This window comes from Bos taurus, chromosome 3 (genome assembly GCF_002263795.3).
Source record: "Bos taurus isolate L1 Dominette 01449 registration number 42190680 breed Hereford chromosome 3, ARS-UCD2.0, whole genome shotgun sequence".
Classification (NCBI taxonomy): Eukaryota; Metazoa; Chordata; class Mammalia; order Artiodactyla; family Bovidae; genus Bos; species Bos taurus.
Genome location: NC_037330.1, coordinates 83,097,891 through 83,117,383, shown reverse-complemented (window position 1 = coordinate 83,117,383; position 19,493 = coordinate 83,097,891). Strand labels below are relative to the sequence as shown.

Here is a 19,493-nt window from a genome sequence, read left to right as displayed (position 1 = left end):
ATAGAAGAGAATAAACATGCATAATTACCTTTAATAATACTTTCTGACAGTTGGAGGTGAAGAAATTTTCAAATAGAAATTGCGCTTATTGGTCCATCTTAACTGTCATACCTAGTTTTCCTTTAAAGTAGATGTATAACTTTAAGGAATCCAAAACTGGAGAACGTAAGGCTTTAGGCACAGAAAAACTGGGTTAAATTTTTACTTTAAATATTAAATTGGTAAATAATTATGACTTGTTAAAGGACATTCCTGATATTAAGAATATTAAAAATCCAAAGAATATATAATTCTTGGAATAACACTGCTATACCCCACCCACTTCAACAAATAAGAGTACCAGTCACCTAATAATCTATACAGTTAATGTCTTACAAATTCTTTTACAAGATGGTGCGATATAAAAAGTCACAGTTCATACCTCTTTCTACATTCAGAATCAATGGGACCTTTTAAAACTAAGAGCTCAGAACACCGCCCATAAGCGTTGAAGGAGTAGGAGTCACTAATAGACCTTTAAAAATAAAACATCCTTAACATTACTTTATGAGCTCTGATGGAGTAGTTCTAGGACAGAACTTGGGCTTCTGTAACACTCAAGAGACAGCTATGGTTAAGAACTAGTATAGATTGCTGACACAAAAATTTTATCTTTTAAGAAAACTGAAGAACACAGTAAGCTAAGTTAGGAAGTGTTCAGTTATACCAATGTTTTGAGAGGAAGCTTCTTCCTCTCAAATGATGATTGCATGATCATTAAGTCATACAAATCTTTAAAAAGTTCTTGATAGTGACTGAGATGGGTGGCAATCCAAATTCTCATATATGTGTAACCTTATGAGAAATGACCTAGGAATTACTTAATATTCTTCCCCCACCCCCCACCCTTAAGAGGAGACTATGTAAATAAGTTACCTTTTTTTGCTTGCTTTAAAGAGTTTCTGTCCTTGACTCTGCCTTTCCTTATTGTCCATCTGGATCCTCTGTTCTCATATATTTTTGAGGTTATGCTTTTCTGACTCCCTAGTTGACCCATTTTGGTTCACCTGTAACTCACCTGAAAAACCTTTCTGAGATTGTCTTTGAATTGATGTAGGTAAGAGGAATTTTAGATAATATTGCCGGGTTAAAAAGATAGGCTGGAGCAGGGAATATTAGCCATCATATCTACGCTCTTAGAAGAATGAAAGTACCATGTTTGACCAGTTCTTCAGTGATTCATATAAGTGGTCAGTAGATCAAAGGGACAGATTACAAGTGATCTTTCCTAAAACTGCACAAAGAAAAAATGTTCAGACATTTTCAGAAATCCTTAATACACTCTTCCTTAGAAAAGCTTGCCAAATATATGTTGAAAAAAACCTGAATTAGTTTTTCATATCATAAAAGTTGCAATTTAATTAGCTCTCAACTTTAATTGACAGGTAATTTTACCTTTTATACATGTACTTTGTAAAATCTATACAAGTATCAAAAAATATAACTTCTTATTCACCTGATAGATTAAAATCAAACACTAACTCTTATTTTTATGGTGATGTAAATAAGTTTAAAGCAGATTTCTAACATCAGTTTAGATCACTAAAAACCGATGAAATGACTGATGTAATTTGAAACAGGAATCATTCATTTTAGTTGCATAAGAGTAAAAACTGATGAGATGATGGGCTTATTTAATTTGAAACAGGAGTCGTTCATTTTAGTTGCTAAGAGTCAGCTCATACTATCATTATTATAAGGTTGAGTCAGAGATCAAACTGGGTATTAGCTATCCTAGTATATAATCATTTATAGAGAGAAGTTATCAGGTAGTTACTTCTGCAGTTCTAAATACCATTTTGGGGTGTCTGGAAAATACCTTAGAAACCAGTCTGAAGACTTAAGCCAGTTATCAACTTATTTCCACCTATTTATTTAATCTGGAGCTATTATGTGGGCCCATAAAGTGACTGTCAATTATGATTTTCATTTTGCTATTTTTGCAACTATTTCTTGAATCAACTCTAACTCATTCTCTGCTTTTATCAATAAAAAAATTTTTAAGTCTTTTAATTAGTGTAAACGTTCACATATTTAATAGTACCTTTAAAATAAGCATTACTACATTTAAAATGGTTCCAAACAAATCTATAAATGGTAATATAAATTAAAAAATACAAACTTAAAGTAAATAAATTTAACGTTAGCTATGGTATAAATAATGGTAAATGTAAGTGTACCTTTGAGTCATTAAAATGTCTTTTTAAAAAAGGACAGCATATTACCAGAACATTAGAAACCACAGCCATGATTCTCAAACTTCACCAATTGCCATTTGATATTATTTTGGCCACTGCATTCTTCCATGAGTAAATTAATGCTATAATTTCCAGAATTAAGTCCCAAGTCTTTTTCAATAGCTCTTAAATTCTTTTCACACTCAGTGTTGATTGAATACATGGCTTTTTTCAAATGAATAAAACAAGTGCATTTAAATTAGAGATCCATTTTGCGCAGACTCATTCGACTGAAGGAATCTCTGGAGAGAAAATGAAAGAATATGAGTAAACAATTTTTATATAATTGTCTAAAATGTTTACATGTTTTCGGCCAGATATCTCAAAGTTTTGCCACCAAAAGCTTATTAACTTTAAAACTTTTGCAAGCAAAGCTCTTCATTTTCAACTTACATGCTCATCCTACACACTATTGCTCCATATATTCTAACTTGTAGACTTTTCGATAGATTTGAAGTGACACTGTCCAAGTCCATTGATCATTTATTCATTTGTCCAATAAATGTACTAGATATTTGATTAAACAGGTACTAAGGGGCAATGGGAGAGATTTCAGGAGATTTACTTGAGGTTAAAAGGCAAAACACAGGTATTTTACTTAAAATAGTAAACTCTAAGCCTTAAATCAGTGGTTCTCAAGTTTTGGGCATTTAGGTCCTTTATACACTCTTAAAATTGAGGACCCCAAGGAAGCTTTTGTTTATGTGGATTATTTATGATATTTATAATAACAGAAATTAAAACTAAGACTTTTACATTATTTCATAAAATGAACCATTATATATTACTATAAATAGGATTTTCTATTAAAATTTGCAATAAATTTTAGAAGAGTTTAAATTTAGAAAATTATTTTTTAAATTCTAAATTTAGAAATTATTTTTTAAAATAATTTTTTTGTCATGGGAACATCTTTATTATTTTTTTTTAATTTAATTTTTATTTTTTAACTTTACAATATTGTATTAGTTTTGCCATATATCAACATGAATCTGCCACAGGTATACATGTGTTCCCCATGCTGAACCCTCCTCCCACCTCCCTCCCCATACCATCCCTCTGGGTCGTCCCAGTGCACCAGCCCCAAGCATCCTGTATCGTGCTTCAAACCTGGACTGGCGACTCATTTCATATATGATATTATACATGTTTCAATGCCATTCTCCCAAATAATCCCACCCTCTCCCTCTCCCACAGAGTCCAAAAGACTGCTCTATACATCAGTGTCTCTTTTGCTGTCTCATATACAGGGTTATTGTTACCATCTTTCTAAATTCCATATATATGCATTAGTATACTGTATTGGTGTTTTTCTTTCTGGCTTACTTCACTCTGTATAATAGGCTCCAGTTTCATCCACCTCATTGGAACTGACTCAAATGCATTCTTTTTAATGGCTGAGTAATACTCCATTGTGTATATGTACCACTGCTTTCTTATCCATTCATCTGCTGATGGACATCCAGGTTGCTTCCATGTCCTGGCTATTATAAACAGTGCTGCAATGAACATTGGGGTACACGTGTCTCTTTCAATTCTGGTTTCCTCAGTGTGTATGCCCAGCGGTGGGATTGCTGGATCATAAGGTAGTTCTATTTCCAGTTTTTTAAGGAATCTCCACACTGTTCTCCATAGTGGCTATACTAGTTTGCATTCCCACCAACAGTGTAAGAGGGTTCCCTTTTCTCCACACCCTCTCCAGCATTTATTGCTTGTAGACTTTTGGATAAATTTAGAAAATTATTTTTAAAATAATTTTTAAATTTAAATATTTGAAAATAATTTTAAATTTAAAAAAATTTTTAAGTAAATTTAGAAGGTAGTTTTGCTTATCTTTCCTAACATTAACGTTAATGTCTTAAGATTTACAATTTCTAGGAAAGGAGAGGACAGATACAAAGAGACTGTATTCAGCATTGACTCTCAAAACTTGGTTTTGGTGTTTTTATTTTGTGAAAATAGCAGTCTTGGAAGATAGTTTATCAAGAAAAAGTATTTTCTAAACTCCAAAAAACTGCCTGCAAATACTTAAAAACTAAAGCTTGGAGGAATAACCATGATAGAAGAAGGCACAATTCAGGATACTGGTGTAAGGGAAGCTTCCTTCAGACAGAAACAATAGTCTTTCCACTAAAAGGAGTTTGAGAAATTTGATGGAAGTGAGACTAGCATTAGGACACCTCACTATTTCAGGGACCCAGCACTCTATCCCAGGACCTTTGACCAATGAATATAAGACTGGTGAAGGTAGGTAGAGGCAAGAAGTAGTCAGACATTCCAAAGGAAGCCAAAAGTGGAGGGGACTAGTGTTGCTTCCCAACAAGAGTTTCAAGAGGAAACCACCTAGGCTGTCTTGCATCATTGTAACAATAAAGTCAAGTCGCTCAGTCCTGTCTGACTCTGTGACTCCATGGACTGTAGCCCACAAGGCTCCTCCATCCATGGAATTTTCTAAAACAGGCCGTTTGGTCTCCTGTTCCTGTACATGGTCTGTCTACATGTTCCCTGCAGGGGACATGACATACAGCATGCATTTGTTATACACTTCCAGAGGTTTAGAAGTACACAAATATTCTATCACTGAAGAACAGGGAATATTACCAGATAATCAAATAGCCAGCTTAATTTTCTTATGTATCAATGGTATACATGCTATTTATATAAGCAATTTCAAATGCCTTCCAAATATTTGATCAAGTAAGTATAAGAGCTTCACTGTTATAATTTTTTAAAAAGGGGGTGGTAAAATATTGGTGCCATAATTATTCAAGAGATGTATGTACATTCTAATTTAAAAACGCAAAGAATGCAGTTTACTTTTAGCAGTTATCATGCCCTGTCCAGAATTCAGGGGTTAAAAGTAAAAATATTAAGAGCTGTCCTTGGAACTTTACATGCCATTTAATTTCCACAACAACCTCTTCAAGGCAAGTATTATTTTACAGAGAAGTCTAAAATTAGATTAAATTATCTACTCAAATTAGGATCAGTTGTAGAAAATTCCAAGTTATTTCCACTTCTAATTTTGTCGCACTGAGAAAATAAAGGAAATAGTGAAGCTTTCTTGATACTCAGTGCAGTTAGCTGTTTTGATCCAAATCTAGAAGGACATATTATATACTATTTACTGTCAGGGATAATGGAAATGAATACCTGGCTTCAGTATATTCTAGCAAATTCTCTCAACAGAAATACCAGAAACTTTGACAGGACATTAGAAGAAACAGTTTTAGGAGATGAAACTTATGTGTGGTGTCCTGGTTAGTATGAGAACTTGACTTTATTATTCTCTTTCTCACAGACTTTTTATCTGGTAGGCTGATTCAGGTATAGCTGATAGAAGGCTTACAAAAGTTGGACTTGTTAGGTTTCAGAAGACATAATATTTTAAGCCATTTAATATAAGGTAAATAAATTCACTATTAAATAATTCAAGTGGATTTCATTTTTCTGAAGATACAAAATAATAGAAAAAAACATGCATACCTGTGGCAGGTAACAGGTAATACTGCCTTGTATAACTGAGGGATCTTTCGGTTTATCAGAGGCTGTAGGGCCTCTTTAAGGCGATGATAATTTCTCTCCAGTTCCCTTTGATACTCCTTTTGATCTGGCCCAATTAAGCTCTTATTTTTCCTTAAGGCATCTTCACACCTAGGGAAAACAGTGTGTCAGCAAAAGATTTCTTTTGACATAGTTTGAAGGCTTACTGCTATATATATATATATATATATACACATATATACATATATATACACACACACACACACACACACACATACATCTCCACTATGATGAGGGCATTCAGTTTTTCTGTTTTATGTGAAACATCCTCTCCTGCAATTAGGTTTAGGGTAGGGAAGCAGGGCTCAACAGATTTCTTTAAAATCTACCTTCCACTTCCAATTTTCACAGTTGAAAATTATGTATTTTTTAATATTAAATCTGACACCCCCTTCCCCCCCCACACACATATCACCACTAGAAAGTTCTTTAAGGTATATAACCATACTTATTTACTCAATGGCATCTGGCACAGTAGTTTGCCTGTATTCAAATAGAAGTTTCTTAAATTAATAGATGGACTTCCCTGGTGGCTCAGTGGTAAAGAATCTGCCTGCCAATGCAGGAGATGTAAGTTCAACACCTAGGTTGGGAAGATTTCCTGGAGAAGGAAATGGCAACCACTATAATATTCTTGACTGGGAAATCCAAGGTACACAGGAGCCAGGCATGCTATATACTCCATGGGGTCACAAAAGAGTAGGCCGTGACTTATTAATGAAACAAACAAAAATTGAATAGATTGAGATTGCTTATTCAATTCAGATATTAAAAAAAAAACTATCTGGACTCCAACAGATAAATGGAAAAAGTATGTTTAAAAAAGTATACATATCAATGCTTGTAGAATGCAGCTAAAGTGATACTTAGAGGAAAATGTATATATAGCCTTAAATGCTTATACTGAGAAGGCTAAAACTGAAGAGCTAACCAGCAATTTGAAAAGAATAAACTCTAAGTGTAAGGAAGAAAACAAAATTTTAAAGTATGATAATTCTATATTTAAAAAAATGCAGAAGTTGGTTGTTTGAAAAATCTAAAAAAATAGACTAAACTCTGGCAAGAATAAATGAAAGAAGGCCAGGTATCCTCTTCTAGAAATGAAAAATGAGACGTCAAATACAGCAGAAGTTTATACAGGCACAGAGGATATTAGGTATAATTTAATGTAAATAAATCTGAAATTCTGCTTTTCTAGATTTACCAAAACACTCAAGTAAAAATATGAATAATCCAAAAACCATTAAATACATCAAATCAGTCAAATCACAAATCTACCCACAGAGAAAACACAAACAGGCAAATTCTACTTAACAGTCTAAGGATAGATAATCCCATTGTAGCACGACAATTCTGAATATATAAAAAACTATTCTAGACTATAGGAGGAATAAAGACCTATTCCTGAGAAGAGTTTCAAACTCACTTTTCAAGGCTGGGATATCAAAACTTAATGGAGGCTATAAGAAACAACTTGTAATTCAATCTCATCCACGAAAACAGTTGCAAAACTCCCAAACAAAATAATAAGAAACTGTCCTAACACTATATTACATCCCTACTCCCTACACACAATCCACTTTATAAAATTTTAAAATACTGTCATGACAAACTTGTAGCATAACTAAAAACTGGTGGGAACTTATTTCACTTAATTAAAAATATCTACAAAATACATGAAGAAAACATTATACTCAACGATGAAAAAATTTCTTTTAGATCAGAAATAAGAAAATGATGCCCTCTATCATTATTCCTATTCAGCATAGTTTATTAGAGATCCTAAACAGTACAGTAAGAAAAAGGTTCTACATATAAATTATTAGAATTAACAAGTGAATTTGGCAATATTCTCATGTAAAGCATGTAAAAATAAATTGTATTTCTGTATGCCAGCAAATAGAAAATAAATTTATTTTTTAAAAATATTTATTTGGCTGTGTTGGGTCTTAATTGTGGCACATGGGCTAGGTTGCCCAGCAGCAACTGGAATTTTCCCAGACCAGGGATCAAACCCATGGCCCCTGCTCTGCAAGGCAGATTCTTTACTACTGGGCTTCCACGGAAGTCCCCCAAAATGTAATTTTTAAAATACCATTAACAAAAGTATAAAAATATCAAATACCAAAGAATAAGTGAAAATATAAAGTTTCTACAGAAAAATTTTAGAAAAACATTTAGAGGATATAAGTAAATGGAGAAATGTACTGTATTCATAGACTGGAAGAGTTAATTCTCTTTCCTTGAACAAAATGTGAGAGGAATTGGTCTATCATATATAAAAGGTTATTATAAAGCTGTAGTAATTAAGACAGCATATTAGTCAAAGAGATAAATAAAACAATGGAAGAAAAAAATCCTAGAAACTGATGCACACAAAGTGAGCACTTGATGTATTAACACTGCAAAGCAGTGGAGAAAGGGTAATCTTTGAAATAAGTGGTGCCAGGTCAACTGCACAACCATATGGGAACAGAAATCTGATTGCTATCTCACATCATATTCAGTTATCAGTATGGACAAAAATCAAACTGGCCCCCACCTTGAAGCATATGCAAAAATCAATTGAAAGAATTGTTTTTAAAAGTAAAAAGGCCTTTTTTGCCTTCTTCCCCTTTTGTTTGGGCTATACTTAATTTGAGAGCCCAAGGAAAGTTATGACCAACCTAGATAGCATATTCAAAAGCAGAGACATTACTTTGCCAACAAAGGTTCGTCTAGTCAAGGCTATGGTTTTTCCTGTGGTCATGTATGTGAGAGTTGGACTGTGAAGAAGGCTGAGCGCCGAAGAATTGATGCTTTTGAACTGTGGTGTTGGAGAAGACTCTTGAGAGTCCCTTGGACTGCAAGGAGATCCAATCAGTCCATTATAAAGGAGATCAGCCCTGGGATTTCTTTGGAAAGAATGATGCTAAAGCTGAAACTCCAGTACTTTGGCCACCTCATGCCAAGAGTTGACTCATTGGAAAAGACTCTGATGCTGGGAGGGATTGGGGGCAAGAGGAGAAGGGGACAACAGAGAATGAGATGGCTGGATGGCATCACTGACTCGATGGACGTGAGTCTGAGTGAAGTCTGGGAATTGGTGATGGACAGGGAGGCCTGGTGTGCTGAGATTCATGGGGTCGCAAAGAGTCGGACACGACTGAGCGACTGATCTGATCTGATCTGATCTGATTATATAGATGTTTAGGAAGTCAACATACTCTGACCTTGGGTAAAAAATTTCTTAAGACACAAAAAGCAAGAGTCGTAACAAGAAAGATGGAATTATTTTGCAATACTAAATTTAACAACTTCTGTTTATTAAAAAAAAAAAGTGCTAAGCCCCAAGTTCAGAAAAGATGTCTGTGATACAAATGATAAAGGATTACTTTTCCAGTATGTAAATACCCTTAGAAATCAGTAAGGAAAAGAATTCAGTAGGAAAATGGCAAATAAAAGAAGTTTGAACATTACAGAGAGGAAAGAGAAATAGCTAATAAACACATGACAAGATGTTCAACCTCGCTGGTAATCCAGGAAAAGGAAATTTAAACTATGCTGCTGCTGCTGCTGCTGCCAAGTCACTTCAGTCGTGTCCGACTCTGTGTGACCCCATGGACGGCAGCCCACCAGGCTCCCCCGTCCCTGGGATTCTCCAGGCAAGAACACTGGAGTGGGCTGCCATTTCCTTCTCCAATGCATGAAAGTGAAAAGTGAAAGTGAAGTCGCTCAGTCGTGTCCGACTCTTAGCGACCCCATGGACTGCAGCCTACCAGGCTCCGCCATCCATGGGATTTTCCAGGCAAGAGTACTGGAGTGCGGTGCCACTGCCTTCTCCCAATTTAAACTATAATTACATATTATTTCATACCCACTAGATTGGTAAAAATTAGGTTGTCAGATAATATCAAAAGCGTCTGCCTACAATGCAGGAGACCTGGGTTCGATCCCTGGGTCGGGAAGATCCCCTGGAGAAGGAAACTCATTCCAGTTCTCTTGCCTGGAAAATCCCATGGATGGAGGAGCCTGGTACACTCCAGGGGATTGCAAAGAGTCAGACACGACTGAGCGACTTCACTTTCACTTCCACTTTACATTGCAATAGGAACTCTCCCAAACACTACTGGTGAGAATTTAAATCTGGCTTACGCACTTTGGAAAAAGATGTGGTATTATCTGGTTGAAATTGAACCTATGGATATGCCATGATTTATTTACTCTTCTGTTGATGGATATCTTGGTTGTCTCCTGGTTTTGTGTTTTGTTGTCGTTTTTTAGTTATAAAGAATACTATTCAACTATTTCTTTACTTCTGGATGTACAAGAGATATTTCTAGAGCTTATATACCTAAGAGTATGTAAAGAGTAAATACAAAAAAAAAATGTTTATTGTTTTTAGGAATAAAAGAATGCAAGCTGAAGTACCATTTAAACTGATTAACAAGAGACACCATATTTAAATAGCATTACATAAAGTAAGGTGTACTGCAACTAGTAGTACATTTGCATTTTTGGCATTGTTCCTACTTAGAACTTTTTGGAACAGATTACATATTAGGAGCCGATAAAAATGCTCATGTACTTTGGCTCTGTAATCTTGAGCTTAATACTTTAATTTGGCAAAAGAAAAAAAATACACTTCATTACTATACCACACTTAAATTCAACTTAAATTCAGATCTTTGATGAGATAATACAACTATTAGAATAATAGTTTTAACCTTAATTGAAAAAATAAGAATTTATATATATAACAGTTGTGGTAGAACAAATATGCATATTAACATAAAATATATACACACAAAAATCAAAAATACAGTATTCGCTGACTTGTAAGGTTTAAAACATGTAGTCTGGCTTTCTGCCTTTTTGTAATTTAAAAGAGAAAACCTTCTTTATAGTAACCCTTAAGGAGACCTGCAAACTATAGGAATTCATTACCTTATCATAAATAAACACAAAAAAGAGGAGATCTGTTTTAGAACTGTAGTAATAGTAAAAATTCCCCAAAAAATAGAAAGAAAATAAGCATTATTAGTATCTATGACCTAAAGAAGTATGTATTGTTCCAAGATCATCCAGCTCACAATCACAGTAGGGTTTTTTTGGTTCGTATTTGAAACGTCCCAAATAATAAAATCAATGTTTAAAAAGTTTTTGTCAGAGTATGCTTGATTTACAATGCTGTGTTAGTTTCAGGTGTACAGCAAAGTGAATCAGTTGTACATATGCATATATCCACTCTTTTAGATTCTCCTCCCATATAAGTCATTACAGAGTACTGAGTAGTTTCTGTGCTATACATTAGGTCCTTGGTGGTGGTGGTAGTTTAGCCACTAACTTGTATCTGACTCCTGCGACCCCATGGACTGTAGCCTGCCAGCTCCTCTGTCCATGGGATTCTCCAGGCAAGAATACTGGAGTGGGTTGCCATTTCCTTCTCCAGGGGATCTTCCCGACCCAGGGATTGAACCCAGATCTCCTGCACTGCAGGCAGACTCTTTACCGACTAAGCTACAAGGGAAGATATTTTATATATAATAGTGTGTATATGTCAGTCACAACAGAAGTCAGTCAATTCTACAAAAAGAAGCTTGCTTTCTTTACTCTGGTCGTTCATCTTCAACATACATTAGGAGCCATGTTTTCTATAACCAAACTGATAAGGTCATCTAGCTCAATAATCAGATTATAAAATCCCAGACTTCCAATAAAGCTATCTGAAGTTTTTAAAAAGATGTTTACCATGTTCATGCAGGAGTAACTGATAACAATTAATGACAGCTATTGCAGTGAGAATAAAATACTGTCTTGAGAGACTTGAACAAGTTAGCATTCCTATTTTCCTGATGACAAAGTGCTGTAATGTGAAATTACTGCTACCCAAATAAACCCTTTCAGTGAATGATTTGATAAGAGAAACCACAGTTCATAATATAAGAGAAACCAGAATAGGAAGTCCAAGACTGGCTTCTGACTATGGTTCTGATGCTGCTTCGCTAGTTAACAAGTCATCTACTTAATGGTACTTAGTCTATTTCCACCAGTGTTTGACTACTTGTCTTCAGAGACTACAGTTCCAGCTTCACTATTCATCTTTCTCAGAACAGATCTAAACTTTGCTCATGCTGGTTATTTGTTTTTAGTATATCCCTCCCCTCTTTACTGACTGAAAAACTAATATTCGTCTTTCAAGGTCCATTGTTTTTGTTGTTCAGTTGCTCAGTTGTGTCTGACTCTTTGTGACCCCATGGACTGCAGCACGCCAAGCTTCCTTCTCCTTCACCATCTCCCGGAGCTTGCTCAAACTCATGTCCATTGAGTTGGTGATGCCATCCAACCGTTTCATCCTCTGCCACCCCTATCTCCTCCTGCCTTCTATCTTTCCCAACATCAGGGTCTTTTCCAATGAGTTGATTCTTTGCATCAAGTGGTCAAAGTATGGAAGCTTCAGCATCAGTCCTTCCAATGAATAATTAGGGTTGATGTCCTTTAGGATGGACTGGTTTATCTCCTTGCAGTCTAAGGGACTCTCCAGAGTCTTCCCCAATACCACCATTCAAAGGCATCAATTTTTTGGCACTCAGCCTTCTTTATGGTCCAATTCTCACATCCATACATGACTACTGGAAAAACCATAGCTTTGACTATATGGACATTTGTTGGCAAAGTAATGTCTCTGCTTTTTAATATGCTGTCTAGGTTGGTCATACTCTTCCAAGGAGCAAGCGTCTTTTAATTTCATGGCTGCAGTCATCATCCACAGTGATTGTGGAGCCCAAGAAAATGAAGTCTGTCACTATTTTCACTGTTTCCCCACCTATTTGCCATGAAGCGATGGGACCAGATGCCATGATCTTTGTGTTTTGAATGTTGAGTTTTAAGCCAGCTTTTTCACTCTCCTCTTTTACTGTCATCAAGAGGCTCTTTAGTTCCTCTTCACTTTCTGCCATAAGAGTGGTGTCATTGGCATATCTGAGGTTATTGATATTTCTCTCAGCAATCTTGATTCCAGACTGTGATTCATCCAGCCCAGCATTTCACATGATGTACTCTGCATAAAAGTTAAATAAGAATGGTGACAATATACAGCCTTGACATACTCCTTTCCCAATTTGGAACCAGCCCATTGTTCCATGCTCAGTTCTGTTGTCTTGACCTGCATACAGGTTTCTTAGGAGGCAGGTAAGGCAGTCTAGTATTCCCATCTCTTTAAGAATTTTCCACAGTTTGTGATCCTCAAAGTCAAAGGCTTCAATGTAGTCAATGAAGCAGAAGTAGATGTTTTTCTGGAATCTCTTGCTTTTTCTATGATCCAACTTGACTTCACACTCCAAGATGTCTGGTTCTAGGTGAGTGAACACACCATTGTGGTTATCCCATTCATTGAGATCTTTTTTTGTATTGTTCTTCTGTGCATTCTTGCCACCTCTTCTTAATATTTCTGCTTCTGTTAGGTCCATACTGTTTCAGTCCTTTATTGTGCCCATCTTTGCATGAAATGCTTCCTTGGTATCTCTAATTTTAAAGGTCCATATATGATGTTAGGAGAAGGGCATGGCAAATCCACTCCAGTATTCTTGCCTGGAGAATTGCATGGACACAAGAGCCCTTCAGGCTAAAGTCCACGGGGTTGCAAAGAGTTAGACACAACAGCAACATTTAATACTTTGTACTCTGTACTTTTGTTTATGATGTTAATTCCTGTGTGAAATATTCCCTGACATCACCATGTAAAATGACCATTCCCTCTTTTGTGCTGATAGTGTGAGTGAAGCAGGAATCAGTATCAAGTTGTTGATTCTTTTCCCCTATTGTTTCAAAATTTTGCAGTTACTGAACACCTATTCATTATGTGCCAAATGTTATTTGTGAAGCAAAAGAGGTAACGGCAGGCCTGAGGTTGCTATCCTAAAAAGGCCTGTTTGCAAGGTTGGCCCTGGGTTACAGTCTGGGAATCTGGATTTGGGAAGGGTTCCTATCATATGCAGAAACAGTGGCTCACTGTGCCTGAACATTTTATATAAACACTATAGTTTCTGTTAAATACCAGCTTTCCTTTTGGGAGTCTGGAATTTTGCTAACTGTCAGGGAGAAGATACCTATTGACTCAGTTCAGTTCAGTCGCTCAGTCGTGTCCGACTCTTTGTGACCCCATGAATCGCAGCACACCAGGCCTCCCTGTCCATCACCAACTCCCGGAGTTTACCCAAACTCATGTCTATTGAGTCGGTGATGCCATACAGCCATCTCATCCTCTGTCATCCCCTTCTCCTCCTGCCCCCAATCCCTCTCAGCATCAGGGTCTTTTCCAATGAGTCAAATCTTCGCATGAAGTGGCCAAACTATTGGAGTTTCAGCTTCAGCATCAGTCCTTCCAATGAACACCCAGGACTGATCTCCTTTAGGATGGACTGGTTGGACCTCCTTGCAGTCCAAGGGACTCTCAAGAGTCTTCTCCAACACCACACTTCAAAAGCATCAATTCTTCGGCGCTCAGCTTTCTTCACAGTCCAACTCTCACATCCATACATGACCACTGGAAAAACCATAGCCTTGACTAGACAGACCTTTGTTGGCAAAATAATGTCTCTGCTTTTGAATATGCTATCTAGGTTGGTCATAACTTTCCTTCCAAGGAATAAGCATCTTTTAATTTCATGGCTGCAATCACCATCTGCAGTGATTTTGGACTAGCCCTCAACAAAAAGCCTGGTTGGCATCTGAGTCTCTACTAGCTTCCCGGGTGGACATGATTTCCCCCATGCTGCCACGATTCTTTGCTGAACAATCAGCACGTCTAAGTGACCACCCTTGGAGAGGACCCAGGGAAGCCTATACCTGGTTTCCTCCAGACTTCACCCCGTGCCCTTTCCCTTTGCTAATTTTACTTTCAACTCTTTCATTGTTAACAAACCATAGCCATGTATATGACTATATGCTGTCCACTGAGTCCTCCTAGCAAATCATCCCATCTGGGGGTGTTTTGGGAGGCCCCAATTCATCCAAGTATTATTTCATCTAATTCGCACAATCTCCCTGTGTGAGGTAGATATTATATCCTTACTTCATACATTAAAAACAGAGGATCATAAAGATTAAGTGACGTGGAAAAGAGACATATAAGGATAAGATCTGAAGACAAATTTTTTGCTTCCAAGTTTGCTGCTTGTATGTTTTCTGAGGGAAGAGAGACAGAAACTCTCACACTGAATGTTCAAAATAAATAACAGCTTTCAAAGTTAACTAGTTAAATGTCAAACTAATAATAGTTTCAAGTTAAAGATTTCCTGAATCGAGGTTTCTCTCATTTTCAAAATTTAAAACAGGGCATTACATAGAGAATTGGGGGGCACGGATATATATATATATATATATAAAATACATATGGAGTAGTAAGTTATACTCAGACTACGTCTCATTGTGAACCATTTTCCTATAGTTTCTCCTTTCAATAATCCCTTATGACTCATATCAAACTGTGGATTAGACATTCTCAATTTGAGTATCTTTATGTAGAAAACTTTGAATACCTTTTAGTAAAATCTTTGAAGCAAAGTCGCAGTTTATTATGATGTCTGAAGAGCTTTGGGTCACTGGGTATTTCCGATAGGAAAACCTGGGCAACTTCCAAAGGCCCCTGTAAAATAAGAAAATAAAACATAAAGTATGTTTTTGTTTTTTAAATATTCACAGAAATAGAATTTACCAAATCCATTTTTCTTAGCACCGAGATGTGTGCATTTAAGCTTAATACATATATGACTATGTCTATATTAAAACTTTTCAGAGACCAATTCTGACAATATGTTTATAGTTTTTCCCGATGCCAAATCTATACTTTTGCCCACAGCAATTAACTTATTATTTCTTATTTCAAAGAAAATGAGTAGGAGACAAAGCACTAACTATTGTATTCATTAATGCCTTTTGCCTTGTATTTTTTATATTCTTTATCTTAGATATAACAGTTATCAGGCTATGGACAATCAGCTGTCAGTCCACTGATTATTAGACACTTTACTTTGCGAAAACAGTTTCCCCAAAGCATTCATAATATTAGGAGGATATTTGGAATTAAAGGTAATCTTTTGTGCGTAAGTATATCATTTGGAAGTAAAAACTCTAAATCACATATACTTTTAGGAGGTAAAGGCCTTAAAATCTTTATTTCAGTTTAACCTCTTATATTTTCAGTGTCTGTGCAACTACTTCTAACATATTTTCACTTGATGTAACACATTTGTGATTTCTGGAAAATATAATACTGTAATCATTCCAAATTCCATTTATAACTAAAATCACACAGTATTAGCAAACACTCCCACCTGATTCACTGTTGTGCCTACAGACCCCTGGAGAACCATCTGAAGCATTTTTGGGTCTGCTGGATCTTGATGTGTTGCAAATGCCAACTCCTGAGTTTTTTTCTGCATGTCTTCAATAGCAACTTCAATTGGTGTTAAGATGATCTGGGTGAAATAACATCTATTTAGGCCAGTGGATTGATTGAAAAATATTTAGTGAGCTTTATGCACAATCAATTAAAATAAGAAAAAAGTGGCAACTATGAAGTATTATCTAATAATATATCCTGAAACTTTGGATCATTCAATGAAAAAAAAAAAAAACTTTTAAAGCATAAGCTGAGGGTGAATGAGGGACTTAGAAAAGAAGCTGAAAGTTAATGACTTAAAAATGGGTCAAATTCTAGTATGTTACCATACACAATGCTATGTCCACATTGTTCTCACATGGCTTCAATGTATTTGTTCCACTAATTCTTTTTCCCTCTTTGGAGTCTTACCTCCTCTTTGTGAGTGACATTGACCCTTGTCTTAATGTAAGGAAAGGCATGAGAAGTAGTCAGAATGGTCTTCCGTTTGAATTGTTCATGAAGCTCCCCATGGGCACGACCATCTAAAGTGAAGGGTGTACAGTACATGAAACGACGAAGATTATAATTTTTGTCAAAATATGTGATTCTGTCCTTCATCTCATATGTGTCAAAGTATGGTTCCACGTAGGTAATCTGAATATAGGCCTGAGAAATGAAAAAGTTCTTCATTTATTCACTGTTAAATTATTGTTTAGTCTTCCTCCAACAAAATCAGAGTCTCAAAGATGCAGCTATGGGGCATCACAGTCTGTCAATCATACCTTGTTAGGATCTAATTTACACTTGTCCACAGGATTAGAATCTTTGATTACTTCAACTACATCCTCTCCAAATCTTTCTCCATAAAATCCCTAAAATAAAGAAAAAGAAATCTTTCACATGAAGTTAACAGTAGTAGAAAACAGAGAAGGCCTCTGAGGGAGACTCCTGAACAAATGAAGCCATTTAGTAAGTTCTTATAAGATGGTGTCAATGATTACAAAATAATATTTACATTAACAGAATTTATATTTAGTCTATCAAATTAACAGGCTCTCACTCCATATTTATTTGATATTATTCCCATTTACTCACTTTAAATAACACAAAATAAAAATAATTTTCACCAATGAAAATATAGGATTCCACAAGAGATCCTCAAGAAAACCAAAAAGGGAACAGAAAGAAGAGACCAAAAAAATTCATTATATTTGATGTGTATAGGATATTGGACGTCTCTGGTGGCTCAGACGGTAGTGTCTGCCCGCAATTCGGGAGACCTGGGTTCGATCCCTGGGTCGGGAAGATCCCGTGAAGAAGGAAACGGCAACCCACTCCAGTACTCTTGCCTAGAAAATTTCATTAACTGAGGAGCCTGATAGGCTACAGTCCATGGGGTTGCAAAGAGTTGGACATGACTGAGCGACTTCACTTTCAGAGTCTGATGTAACCTGACTTCTTACAGGCATGAGTCAATGAACAAGCATTCATTTTTCTGAATGATTAATGTAATGTTCCAGAATTTCCAAATAAAAACATTAACTTGTTGAAGTTCTGTGTAAGTTCAGATTTTGAAAAGGTAACCCTGGGTCAAGAATGTAGTGACTTTTCCATATGACCCTGAGTGGCAGCATGGGCAAAAGATGGAGCTCTTCAAAAGGAAAAATTAAGTCTCAATCCTCAAAGCAGAACAGACACTCCTACCTCAAAGATAACTTTTATGACTCAGTAAGTTTGAAAAATACTGTCTCAAAATTTCCCAAGACTTAATAGGCTTTTGAAAAAACAAGAAGTCACAACTAAAACCAGTTTGTGGAAGTTGAGCCCTGTGAAGTCACCAATAAGAACAGAACGCTGAAGAAATTAACATCATCTGTGAATAAAAACCAGCCTACACTCTTCTGTCTATACAAATCACCTGAGGATTTGTTAAAATACAGATTTTAATTCAAAAGGTCTGAAGTGGGGTCTGAGATTCTGCATTTAACAATCTCCCAGGTAATGTCAATGCAGATTCTGTCCATGAACCACACTTGGAGTAACAAGGACACAGAAAGATTGGAAAGAACAACTATAGCAGAAAAGACAGGTTAGTTTCATCAATATTAAAGTTAATCGTTTATTTTGAAAATTAAGTATCTGTATAAAGGTTAAAGGATTCTAAGAAGTGTTTTTAAAGTATAATTTCAAGCTTTTAAGTTCTAAAGATTACTTCACTGGGAATCAGTTAACCCAAAAAGGTAATGCACTTGGGTCAGAAATATCTTGGGGTTCTAGTTCCATGATTATTAATTCCTTATAACCTTTTCTACAAAATGTGGATAATACTATTTACATTTCTCCACAAATCATGGTAATTCTAAAAGATACAGGGTTTCTAAAATATGTGTGAAAATAGACCCTCAAAAAATCAAGTTAATAATAATATTTTACTGTTGCTATCAAAGATTTTAAAAATTCAAGAGAATATTATTGTACCTATAAAAAGCCTCATACCCAAAAGGAGTAGATTATTTGGCAGGATCTGGCTTATTAAAGGATTAGATCTGGATCTGAAAAGTCTATTCATCATAGAAAATACAAATTAAGGATGAAATTTTGAACCACCACAGTATTCACCTCCAATCTGTGAGATATCTCTGCGAGTTTGGTTATTGCAGGTTCCTTGTAAACAAATTCTTGTTCATCCAAATCCCCAAACTTAGTTCCATAAAAACCGACCCGAAAATAGGTGCCAAACATCCGCTTACCATCCTAGGTGTAGGAAAACAGAGAAACTTTAATACAGAGACTTTTTGTCATGCACATTCTGCTTAGATTGCTACGAGTATAAAATTCTCAAAACAAAAGTTTTAATTCAAAACCACAATATTTTATTATTTCTCAAATGAAAGTAAAAACAAAATAATCTTTTCTTCATTATTTCTAACAAATAACATTGTGCAATTAGGGCTTTTACCGAATTACATATGGCATATATTTTTCAGGGACTGTACCAAGTGACATCCCATATAAGTCTATGTTTTTCTAAGTCCATACAATTGAGATAAATTAACTTATTTTCTCTATTGCAAGAAAAGTTGCTTGGTATAAAATAAACTGTGTTTTAGTTATCCTAAAGTAGAGCATAAAGTTAAATTTAAAAACAACACTAACATATTTAGTTACCATTATTAGCCTTTACATTACTATCTCTTTTCGTATTTTAAATGAGATCATAAAAGTTAGAAGCCAAGTGTAGCATCTGGCACAGAGTGGATGATCAGTAAATGTCAAGATCATCCTGAAGC

The 19,493-nt window shown here is 35.6% G+C and overlaps 1 protein-coding gene across 9 annotated transcripts in view; it reads right to left on the bottom strand.

The window, feature by feature from the left end:
- The window catches only part of DOCK7 (dedicator of cytokinesis 7), a 208,257-nt gene that overhangs the window by 15,744 nt on the left and 173,020 nt on the right, over nt 1-19,493 (bottom strand). For 5 of the 9 annotated variants that reach the window (XR_009493802.1, XR_009493804.1, XR_009493803.1 and 2 more), the window contains 7 exons: nt 18,823-18,948; nt 16,986-17,075; nt 16,633-16,869; nt 16,154-16,297; nt 15,359-15,465; nt 5,763-5,930; nt 29-2,518 (listed from right to left, as the gene is read on the bottom strand). Coding sequence is in view for 2 of the 9 variants with exons in the window: in NM_001192906.2 (NP_001179835.2) it covers nt 2,476-2,518; nt 5,763-5,930; nt 15,359-15,465; nt 16,154-16,297; nt 16,633-16,869; nt 16,986-17,075; nt 18,823-18,957 (924 nt within the window). In the remaining 7 variants the exon portion in view is untranslated. 9 annotated transcript variants of the gene reach the window in all.